Raw genomic sequence first — 12,627 nt, forward strand, 5'->3', positions numbered from 1 at the left:
GTCTATCATGCTGTTGATATCTGCCGTAGAATAAATCGATATCTGCCGTAGAATAAATCGATATCTGCCGTAGAATAAATCGATATCTGCCGTAGAATAAATCGATATCTGCCGTAGAATAAATCGATATCTGCCGTAGAATAAATCGATATCTGCCGTAGAATAAATCGATATCATTGTCTTAAATGATGAACTGAAAATTTCTGTCTTAGCTCTCTAGAGTTTCATGGCTTTGAAATTTTGGGCTTATAGAAAAGCCGTGGGCATTTAGTTTTCTGATGATGTGTCAGCTGTTGTTCCCTTTTAATATCAATTTATGAATGTATTTGATGATGCTTTCTAGAGAATCGTACACTTGATTTTGAATCCATGTGAACTTACTGCCAGATAGACCATTATGAATTCAAATGTTGAGCTATATGTTAAGTGAAGTAACTTCTGTTGTGCTCAATATTCTGCCCGGTAGTTTCATTTGGTGTTTCTGAGTTACTGTTTTGTGAAGAGCAGCAGTTTGATCTTATTTCTTGCACGTATTTTCCACTGATTTTCTTTGTGGCACCTAGCCATGTTTTCTAGCCCTGTAAGTCCGAGATTTCCCCTTGAACAAAAGCTGAATGTTCATCAGCTTTGCCTGTCTCTGTAACTTAGTAAGTTCTCCAGTATGCGTTCCAAGGAGACCATGTGTCCAGAACTGAATATTCCTGTTCAAAATAGTACTGGATTTTGCAGTGAGAAAGTCATCCTTTAAAAATTCCCATTGACATGCTTATTTGGCTGTCATCAAACACTGCTGACTTTTCAGAGACAGAGTCAGAATTTCTTGAAACTTTTACAATGTTCATCTTTTTCATACTATTAGGTATCATTTGTCTGCGTGTTCGCTGATTCTTTTTTTCTCAATTTTCTCTGACCTGGTATCTGCAATTTTTTGATAGCTTCTGGCACCTTTTGAAAATTGCTGTCTTTTTCCTGTTATAGCCAGCTAGTAATTTGGCAATTTTATATTTACTGTTGATTGGATTTTATTGATGTTCTCTGAAAGCATATTTAACAGTGAACACCTGGGTAGAAAGCAAAACAGAAAATGCAGAAAAGAATCTGTATACCAAAACTACGTTTCTGGGGAAGTAGAAATAAAATCAGAAACTAATTTTTTTAATCTTTTGCAGGTGTTAGGCCTTTTGCTTGTCCTCACTGTGACAAAAAATTTAGAACATCAGGCCACCGGAAAACTCATATAGCTTCACATTTTAAACACACGGAACTAAGAAAGCTGCGACATCAACGTAAACCTGCAAAAGTTCGAGTAGGAAAAACAAATGTCCCTGTACCAGACATCCCTTTGCAAGAGCCCATACTCATCACTGATTTAGGTAAAGAGTGAGTAAATCTGTGTTTGCCTGTAAACATGAAATTTGGATTTCACTGGGAAACAAAGGTCACAGTTTAATCAAGCAAACACAATTAGACCTTACTCAGAAATATGTACTTTTGAGATTAGTCATCAGATAAACTAATAAACTTAGCTTCAGAAAAGCACTGTATTTCATAGTTTGCTTGAAACTCTCCTGTGCTTTCTGAGTTAATAAGAAGTCTTTTATTTACAGAGAAGTTGTATAAGCCATAGAAATAAGTGTATGCATTTTTACCTTATGTTACTTGGACTTTAGCTTAACTACTGTTAGACATTTGATATAGAAAAGGTGGCATACAGTCTTAGATTTTTCTTGAGTCAATCACGTTTATTCTAATTACATATATTAAATATGCCAGTGTTACAGATTTTAGTGCATTTGGTATAATTGTGACCTCAACTAAATTAGAGATAATATTTCAATAAAGGGCAGAATAGTTTTTGAACATACTACAGATAAATCATATAGTTCTTTTAATTCTGTTGTAGAAGAATTATTACATCATTATGTAAAACCACTTTTTGGAACAAGGTAAGTTGTCTCACAGCTCAATCAAGATATGTCCATCAGAAGTCAGTGTAGTGGGCAGGTTATTTACTCTCCATTGTTGTTTGATTCAACAGTCTGGTAACCCCTACCTTGTCTGTTGTATAGTCAGCATTATGTAGTAGAAAATTGGTAATATATTTATCCTAAAATCTTTGAAAATCCACTTGTTTTCATTGCTTCCAAGAATTACTGTATGCAAGAGTAATTGTTTATTTGGTGTCTGATATAAGACGTAAATTTTCAAAGAGTAGCCGCAAGGCTTAATCTGAAAGCTTCAGATACTCAGATTCTACAACCTTTCTTTCTTGAGCGAACCCAGGAACAGGTACAGTCATTTTTCTTGATTTTGAAGGAAAAAAACACTACAATAAAATTAAGATCTCTGCAGTGAAATTGCAATAGGCAGGGAGATGGAAGTGATATTAATGACAAAAAAAAAAAAAAAGAGAAATACTATAAAAGCCCAGAGCAGAGCAGGCTGAGAGGAGGCCTCATGGTCACCTGCAGCTCCCTCACGAGGGGAGCGGAGGGGCAGGCGCTGAGCTCTGCTCTCTGGGGACAGCGACAGGACCCGAGGGAACGGCATGGAGCTGGGACAGGGGAGGGTCAGGCTGGGCGTTAGGGAAAGGTTCTGCTCCCAGAGGGTGGTCGGGCACTGGGACAGGCTCCCCAGGGCTGTGGTCATGGCACCGAGCCTGCTGGAATTCAAGAAGTGTTTGAACAACATGGTCTGACTTTTAGGTAGTCCTGTGTGGAGCCAAGAGTTGGACTCAGGAATCTCGTGGGTCCCTTCCAACTCAGGATATTGTATGATTCTCATTACTGTTGCTTAAGAATGTCAGAAGAATTTTTCTGGGAGAAGATATTCTTCCTAGACTGAGTTAGCTGCGGAACATAAAGGAAATTTTGATTTACATATACACATACAGAAATATATATATATAAAACATATATATACATACACTTATTCAAATCACAGCCTGATAAACCTAAGCTCTTTTTGATGTTGCTGCAACCTCTCATCAAAAAGTAGAAAGTTTTCTTTCCTTATCTTCTACCCTTTTCAAATATATTTGGAAGTCAGCAGAAACCCATTGGACTTTCCTTTCTGAATATGAAATACAGGGTTAGACTAAGCAGTTTGAAGAAGGAAAAATAGCATTAAGGGCTTTTTTTGGTGAGTATTTAGTATCACAAAGGTATCTTTTGCTGCTTTATTGAAGCTGCATCATTCATCAGTCTTTCATACTAGTGTTGTGATGAGTACTTTTGCATTCAGATGTGTGAATGACAGTGAGCTTGTTTACTTGAGAGCTCTGCTACTGTTCCCATTCTGTTACAGTGTTTGGAATGATGGCCTTATGTTGACTGCTTCTGAGACAGATACTCTTCTATTAGCAGTTGGATGTTTAGTAGCAGAAACTCTTACGTGATTTTCCAGAACTACCCTTAACTGGCTTCAGGGTACAATGTGTAAAGAGTCTTTGTTTAAATAATCCATCTTTGATTCTTTTTTCCCCCCAATAAATATTTGGAGTTACCCAGAAAATTAGCAAGCCTGCTGATTAGGCAGAGTAGATCATATAAAAATAAAATATTTTAAAGTCGATTTTATATCCTTTAAGTAAGGCTGTTACATATCATGGCAAACTAATTTTCACATGAGATACATATTAAATATGTCATGTTGTAATATATATGTGGGTACATTAAATGTTATGTGGATAAGATGGAGGTAGGAAAAACAAAGCATCTGATCGGCAGTGAATTCGTAGCAGTTGACTTTCTTTAAAATTGATTTTTATTTTGGATATATGTGAGGCTTAATGTAATGAGGTTGACCTATGGATTAAAAAAAATCAACAGTCAGATAGCATGCATGATACAGTGTGTATAATGCAAAGTAGATGAATATATATAATCTCAAATAGGTGCTGAAAATGTGCTAATTTTCTTATATTCTTTTGTACCAAAAGTCTAGGTGTAAGTTTTTAATTTTTTTTCAAATACTAGCTTTCCAGATTACTGCAACTTTGGAATATCTTTTATCAATTATTTTTTCCTTTGTGTTTTTATGTGTAGGTCTTATCCAGCCAATCCCAAGGAATAGCCAGTTCTTCCAAAACTATTTTAACAACAATTTTGTGAGTGATGCAGACAGACCATATAAGTGTTTTTATTGCCATCGAGCCTATAAAAAATCTTGTCATCTTAAACAACATATCAGGTAAAATAAATATGAAGGAGGAAGGAAATGTACACAATAACAAATCTTATGGAAAAGTATGAAATTTACATATTGGTCACTGAAAAGGCTTCTTTTTGTTGTTTTAATTGTCTTTAAGCAGTGAACCATTGATAACTGATTTTTCTGGTAATGTTGAAGGAGATTTTGCACTAATTTGTGCCCGTGCACAGTTCTAGCAGTACGCATGGTTGTGTTTACCTTGCAGTTCATTAACAGTAGAATACTTTTTTTTCCTAAATGGTATATAGAAAACTGCAAGCGTTGCACTCAAGTTCTTGTAATAATTTTGTAAATGCATACTCCAAATCGTCTGCTTTGTATGTAGCTGCTATTATTTGAGAAGGAAATCAGTCTCGTGTTGTTTTCTAGTTTCTATGTACTGAACCTAAAAATTTAGGCTTACAATGTAATCACGTAAACATTCTTGGGGTCTCCTGGTTCCTTCAAGTTCTGTTCAAGTTCCATAGTGTGGGTATTTGTTAAAACCCTAAAGCCATGGAGTTATAGAAAAAATTGAGGTCTGAGGGGCACTAGTGGAGGTAACTAGTATAACCTTGTTTTTGAAAGAAGAGCTAGCTTCAAAGTTAGAGCTTCAAAGTTAGATCAGGTTGCTCCAAGCCTTGACAACGTTTTGTGGGCCAAATAACTGCAAGAGAAGACGTGGGGGGAAGAAAAAAGTCATGATTACTGTAACCTAAGTAAAGATTCCTTGCAAGCAGGTGGTGATCTGCTTACATCTGCAATGTGAGCGCTACATGATTTTCGTACTTTCTCTAATTTAAATTGAGATATGTAGATCTGTCTATCGTACTCTTCTTTACTATGGCATCCGGTGTGGTGGTCATAGACTTCTGAAAGTACTATAATCATAAACCATCCCTAACTTTCCCCAGTTCCAGCTGGTTATTTTATTAAATCCTGGTTCTTTTATCTTCCATTTGCTAGCATTCACACTGTCCTTCTCCTAGCTCTCACTCCTCAGAAACTACAGTTGTAACTTTAAAAATTCTCATTTCACTCTGCTCCATTTCCTAACTTGTCATTCAGTCTGTGTTACATCCCAGTGGAGTCTTAAAGGGAAACTCTATCTCTGGAAGGAAGGAAGGAAGGATTTATTGAGCAGGAGATTTAGTATTTATAATTTAGTATATTAGGAGTATTCAGAAGTGGGGAAACTCTCTCACCTATAGTAACATACTAACACTGTTTTCACATAGCAGTCTGAAGTACTAGTTATACCGTGCTTTTTTTCAGGGAGTGTTCAGGATGGACATAGTTCTGTTCCCAGAACTTAGCTTCTAGAAAATTGGCTGCAGATTGTAGTTACTTAAAACTTAGTTGTTAGTGAACCGTAGAAGATGTATTAGAGACAAAAAAGCCCTCTTTATTGTTGAAATTCAGTCAAAGGTATCCAAGACTTTCATTAAGAGATTGCCAGAGTAGCAGTTAATATGTGCAGAATAATATATTTTTCTCTGAATTTCTGGGGACATCGGTTTAGCTAGAATGAGCAGACTGCATGTGAATGATATTATCTTAGTCTAAAGAGCGTATTCAGTTCAACCCAAATGGCTTAATTCAGGCAAAGTCTGACCAGAAAAGGCGGCTGGAATGCAGAACATGGTGAAAGCCGTGAAGACAATATTGCGTCTGGCCCTGCCAATGATGACATGCAGGACATGTATAATTTACTGAAGCTATGATATCCAAATTTTGTTAACTTAGGCCTCTTCCATCCATATAGCAGTTGTTTTCATTTTCTTTATTTTACTCTTTTGAAAATTTATTATCTTACTGCCTTTTGGAATCAAACATAAATCTCCTTTCTCTTAAAAAGGTCACATACTGGTGAAAAGCCATTTAAGTGCTCTCAGTGTGGAAGAGGTTTTGTGTCAGCGGGAGTTCTGAAAGCACATATTAGAACACACACTGGACTGAAAGCTTTTAAGTGTCTTATATGCAACGGGGCCTTCACTACTGGTGGTAGCCTCAGGCGACATATGGGAATCCATAATGACCTTCGACCATATATGTGTCCATATTGTCAAAAAACATTCAAAACATCACTAAACTGTAAAAAACACATGAAGACTCATAGGTATGTTTACAGTTTTTATGCAAATCCTTCGGTGTATATTGGTAGTCCTTTCGTAAAAATACTTCAAAAGGTAGCTTTGCTCAGTCTTAAATGCTAATAATTGAATAAGGATATTTGTTTCTGGGTAGCAAATACTTAGCTCGCTCTGTAGGCATAGTAAATTATGCTGTATAATAATAAAAAAAAGACATAATGTATGTCTAAAGCCACAAAAAAAACCTTCTTACCTTTATTTGCAGGTACGAACTTGCACAGCAACTTCAGCAGCATCAGCAGTCTGCTTCAATAGATGACTCTACAGTAGATCAGCAGAGCATTCATGTTTCTACACAGATGCAAGTGGAGATTGAAAGCGATGAGCTTCAGCAGTCAGAAGCTGTTGCAACAGATCAGCAGGCTATTTTAGAGTTAGACCAGCAGCCAGTAGTAGGCACAGAAGAAACAGCACTAGAACAACAATTGGCTGATCAGCCTTTAGAGCAAGATGAGGGTGAGTATTTGAAACATGATGAGGTTTATGATGAGGTCAGTTTCTTCCAAAATTCAAATGATTTTGGTTTCAAGACAATGCGAGTAAATAACTAGAAAAGTACGTAGAGTAAAAAGGTCACCACTTAGCATATTATACAATTTTATTCATTAGTTTTTAGGCGTACTGTTAAAAATATAAAACTACGTATTAAACTTTACACATTTATTTGTATCACAAACAAAACTGCTAAATATATTGAAAATAACATGGCCAAAAATTTTTTCATCTCTAATAAAAAGCACTGCTGTATAGTCTGCTTAGAAAGTAATACCTGTGATTTGAGGTCAGAAAATACAAAATGCTTGGTCAATTTATTCCATTAGTGATGATAGAACAAAGTATTTTACTTAAGCTTTTTTGCTTTTTTTCATAGTAAATACAAGAGCCTACAATAAGCAGAGATTTAAATAGCTATTCAGCTAATAATTTTTTGTCTATTTTTTAATATAGGAAAAATTCAAATGACTAAAATATAATTTTTCAGGAGTAACTGAATTATCCAATTAATTCCATCTTTTCTTGATACATATATTTTGTTCATCTCCCCCATTTCAGATAGATTTGTGACATCCCAGCATACTTTACAAGAAAACATCGCTCAGTTTGAGCAACAAGCTATAACACAGCAGTCATTTGATCAACAGGGCTTATCACAAGGTTAGTAATAAATAAAGCTTTTATAAAGGTTTTGAAGGTGATCTTTATAAATTTGGTTTTACGGCATAGCTATCAAAAAACATTTTAAAATTGAGCATCCACAATCAATGTAGCTGCAAGGCAGATAACTTGCAAAAGCATTTTCTTAAATTACAATTTTGAAACTATATTTGCTAGAATATACAGAATACTTGAATATAATTAGGTTTTGCTTTTATGAGCTGATGATTAGCCGTTACAGTATGGGGCTTGTAGTCAGGCATTTTATAGTCTTTCCTTGATTGTGTTGGTAATTGCTGTGATAGTAGGCAGTCCACAGAACTTCCCCATCTAACTGTACCTGCTGCTAACTTGAGATGATCAGAAACATGCTCTACGATTTGATTGAGTAGCTGTTGAGATTTGTGATACATTATCATGTAAAAATCATTGTTTCACTTAATGACAGCGGTTTTCTTTATATTTTATAAACCTACATACATAACAAATTAAAAGTTCATAAACACTTGTAAGTTTTTTTTATTCTAGCTTTAAAATACTCAGGTGTAAGAGATGCTTTTGTAGCCTGCAGAGAATGAAGAAGTTAAGTTTTCCTTCGCTTTTCACTGCTGTCTTTCTTGAGTTGTTGCTTGATATGATGTTACTAGTTCTTGTTTGGTTGGGTTTGGGTGTGGTGTTACATTGAAGTTTTTTGTTTGTTTTGGTTGGTCTCTTCCTCCTTTTTTCTGATTCTAGCAAAGAACTTTAGCTGGTAATCAGCAATTGGTATCCCATCTGATTAAACTTCTATATTAATTTAATTCCCTGATTAATTGTAGAGTGCTTTTTGTAAAAATGTTATCAACTGCTAAATTGTGTGACAGTGTGAAGAAGTAGTGTAATTTCTTGCCAATTTTAATTCTCTAGGTTGTGCTGCTTTGTATGTCACTGGGAAAAGAAATTAGTCTCCACCTTTATTAAGTAAGACTGAACCAGGTCCTATTAAAAACCTGTGGATTACTTTCATTAGTTACCTATTCAATTTTTCCAAATGAACAAAAAGAGACTGCAGAATAAAAATGCAACCTTTTCACCCTCAGTGTAACTTTCAGTGTGATTTTGTTTTTTGTTTGGATTTTTACAGCTCTTTTGAGCTTAAAAATCCAATATGCAGACCTTGTTTTGCTGTTTTTATTTAGACTTCAGTTTCTAGTGTGTTATTTTCTTCATTAAGTGAATGTTAAATACAGAGTGCTTTTTTCCGGGGAGGGGGAAGAAAAGATACTTCTTGATCCTACAAAACAATTCTTTCATCAGAAATCTGGGCTGATCATCAGTACATTATAAAACTGGTACAGGAGAATCAGAACGAGTGTGGTTTTATTTAAGGCTCATTTGTATAAGATGTCTCCTATTCTACTTGGAATCTCATCCACAGATTCCCTACTCTTTGAAGTTTCCTTGAAGATCCTGGAGCCCTACAAAATTTTTGAATTTCAGGTAGGTAAGCATTTGCGCGGATGCATGCGTTAAATTGGTCGACCCTCTCCCTATGTCTGCATCTGTGCTTCATGCTCCTAATTTCTTTTTCCTATCAGCTAGGCAGAGCATTCAAGCTCAAGACAATGTGTCTTTTTTTTTTCCTTGATACTTGTAGGCTGTATTCTTGCTAAAATAGTTTGGGTCATTGTTTATTAACAGAACATCAAAGTTTTTAGAAAATCTTCAGTAAGTTTTTTTTTAAATTTTTTTGAGAAAGGAAATCTTTGCATTTCATCCAAATGATGCTGATTTCTACGTCTGCACAGACCTGTTAGAACTTGTTTTTTTTTTCTTTCTGGTTTGTTTGTAATACTTTTCAGTAGTATAAGTATTAGTTACTAGTACAAACAATTTCTGGTTTGTTCAGATTTTCTTCTTGATATGCTCAGACTTGGTAAAAAGTGTGTATCTTTTGAGGGTGCTTCTGTGTCATAATCTGGTATTCATTTTAGCTAGTTCTGAAGATAGTAAAAGCACTTCAGTGTTCTTTGTAATTTTACGTATTCAGGCATCTTCATTTGAAGACTTTTTAGTGAGGTCAGAACAACCAAACAGATCCTTTATCAGAACATGTCTTTAGGCTGTTGAACATCATCTGTCACCAAACATGTTTTCATATAGATTATGTCACCCTTTCTTCCTTAAAATATCCCTATAAGCATGGTTGAATGTTAATAATTCAATTAGTGGAGATGGGGGAAGTGTTTATGAAATACTACAAGAATTCCAAATACTATTATTCTGTTGCCTACATGAATATACCCTTGCCACTGGACTGCTGTTTTGCTTTCTTAAGAAGTTGATTTGCAATCCTAAGACTTGAAATTCCTATTTTTTTCAGTAACTATTTACACATTGGTTCTAATGAATACTGTTCAGGTGGTTCCAAAAGTTACCTAGGAAACAAACCTCCAGAACATTTGATTGCTAGTTGTGGATCTCTGCAGTGATAAACATGTGCATGTAGATGCATTTGTAATTTTGAATGACCTGTCAGTTTGGAAAAGAAAGACACGAAGTTGTTATTACAAACTAAGATACTGTATTTTCTATGAACTATTACACGGTAGGTTTCTGATTCTTATGTCAAGCCCATGTGTCTCCAGTAGTAAACTGATTTCCAGCATATTCTATTTTGTTTAGTAATTTTTATCAAGGTAGAAGAGAATAGGTTGGGTAATGTTATAAAGCCAAGAGAAAATGAACGTTGCAAATGAATGCTTGTACTGAACATAAAGCTGATCCAAGTTTAGAAAACTTTGTAGTAAGAGACTCCCTTTGTTATACAGACCTTAAGTTGTTTTCTGTTCTTTGCTTGGCAAAAGAAAGTTAAGCAGAAGTTTCTGTGAAATGATAGTGATGGAAAGCAAGAACAGAAATTCAAGGCTATGAATTTTGTCTCTTACTTAGACATAGCCTATCTCATTTACTTATTTTTTTGTTTAATGTTGTTCCGTGAAAATAGTCTGGTAGTGGCAAATGTCTTTAATGTACTCAGAGTTGTCAGATCTTTTTAAAATATTGAGTGGAAATTGACCTTCGACCTAGGTGTTGAGCAACAGAGTGATGCATCGCTTACGTTCTTTTTGTAGCTTATTGCTATATTTATTCTTGAACTACTTTCAGAAGTAGTATTTCTTTCTTCATTTTGTCCCAAAATACATCTAAATTCAGAACTTTTCTTCCCAAGCACTCTGTTCCAGGATTCTTTCTGGGAAACTTTTCAGAAGGCCTATAATTGCTTTTATTAAAACACTGTAAAATGAAATAGGTGATGGTATAGTAGCTTTTCTGTTTTTTTCCTTCTTAGTAAAAATCAGTTACTGATCTAAGATTTTTTTTTAACATTTGATATTTATGTCCATTTTTGTATGTAGGGCGTGGAAGTGGCATCACTTTAGTTTCTCAGTTTCTTGAAGCTTATTTTTGTATGCGTTCTCATCATATGTAATGGGAATACCAGTTTTCCATAACAGAGCTTTTAAAATATATTTCAAAACAGCAATTAGTGTCCCTTTAAAGACCATAAAGCTTTGCGTTGCTGTTTTTCAGGCCACTTTTTTTTTGTCATTTAATTAAGAGTAATTCGAGTGCAAGGTTCAGCTTGTTGAATCCTTTTTTCTTGTAATCTTGGTAGTTCTAGGAGAAAATCTAAGACACAAGTTGTGGCATTAGGTTTTATGCTGAATTACCACCTGACTAATAATGCTCTTAAGACTTCTTTACATTTGTGCCTTCATTCTATGATGTAAGTGATAGCACATAAAGAGTTTTTTTCTTTCTATATTGATAATAGTATTCTTACGCTGTGAAAATATCTTCTGGGAAAATTTCTGCTTATACTTAACTCATCCCAGTGTTTGATAAATATAATTCAACACATTCTCTAAGCATTGCTTTTTTTGGCCTCTGATGCTGTGATCATCTGATATGGGTTTTTGTTTCTACCCTGTTTCATAATCTTCACCCTTTTTGTCCGCTGAAGGCAAACTGCACAGAAATAATAAAATTGCTGCCCTTATTAATTACTCATACTTGTGGTTTCATTTCCTCCAATGTAACACCGATTTTATTTAATATTAGAAGTATTAGGGTTTGGAAGGGTTGATAAAAGGGCATCTCTAATAGCATAAAGAAAATTGAAATCTGAGCTATATTTTCCTGGCTTTGAGTCAGTTATACTATCAGTTTGTTCATTCATTTAGAAAAAGAATTGGTTAAGATCTGATATCTTAGAAGAACAAAACCAAATAAAAATTTCAGGTCTTCATACTGGAAATGTGAATTAAAAATGTGTTTATTTTTACTTTGCAGTTTGCCTTTGAGAGGCCATACTTTACTGTTATCTAAAGAGTGGGAATATGTGGAGGAGATCCAAAGTAGGAGAAAATGGGGTTGCTTTATCAGAAACTGGAGTTCTCCTATTGGGTCATCTCCTCCACTCACCCGCCATCCTCCCCACTGAGCTTTGCATCCTTGTGATCGGCTTCCAGTGTAGTTAAGGGAGCGTGGTACCAACATGGATAAAGGGAGATGGGTCAACCTGTTTGACACATGCATGCTTACATACAAGAAATTCAAAATTTCAATGGCTCTAAGGTAATTGTGGCACCTTGAAGAAACTTCAAACAGTGTTTTTCTGTGGAGGAGATTGTCCAATAGAATTCCAGCTAATGGTAAGTAACCCAATTATGCATATTATGTAGATCCCAGAAACATGTATTTTGCCACTCAGCAGTGAAGAGTATAAAATGAGCATTACCATATAGTAATACTACTTAATCTCTTTTGAAGGTAGTCTTTAAAAAAAAAAAGTGGTGTTATTGAGTCCTGTTCAGTATGTTTTCTGGTTTTGTGACTTTTAATTTCTGACAGGTTTTACAGTGAATGACAGCTACAATCAACAGACTCAATTTCCAGCTGTACAGCAGCTGCAGGATTCAAGCACACTTGAATCTCAGGCTCTTTCAACGAGTTACCATCCACCAACCCTTCTTCAAGTTCCAAATACAGACACTATTAATGTAGTAAGTACTGCTAGATGGCAGAATCCATTGTTTTATGTTCAGTGATGATTTTCTTGAGTTCTTTAATGATTTTGTAAAGT

The 12,627-nt window shown here is 35.1% G+C and overlaps 1 protein-coding gene across 6 annotated transcripts in view; it reads left to right on the forward strand.

Annotated features, from left to right (window-relative positions):
• ZNF236 (zinc finger protein 236) overlaps positions 1-12,627 on the forward strand; it is a 73,471-nt gene that overhangs the window by 34,602 nt on the left and 26,242 nt on the right. For all 6 annotated transcript variants that reach the window (XM_083824836.1, XM_083824838.1, XM_083824837.1 and 3 more), the window contains 6 exons: positions 1,170-1,373; positions 4,047-4,191; positions 6,050-6,310; positions 6,550-6,800; positions 7,398-7,499; positions 12,396-12,547. In XM_083824836.1, coding sequence (XP_083680962.1) covers positions 1,170-1,373; positions 4,047-4,191; positions 6,050-6,310; positions 6,550-6,800; positions 7,398-7,499; positions 12,396-12,547 — 1,115 coding nt within the window. The remainder of the gene's footprint in view (positions 1-1,169; positions 1,374-4,046; positions 4,192-6,049; positions 6,311-6,549; positions 6,801-7,397; positions 7,500-12,395; positions 12,548-12,627) is intronic.

This window comes from Anser anser, assembly GCF_964211835.1.
Source record: "Anser anser genome assembly, chromosome: 2".
NCBI lineage: Eukaryota > Metazoa > Chordata > Aves > Anseriformes > Anatidae > Anser > Anser anser.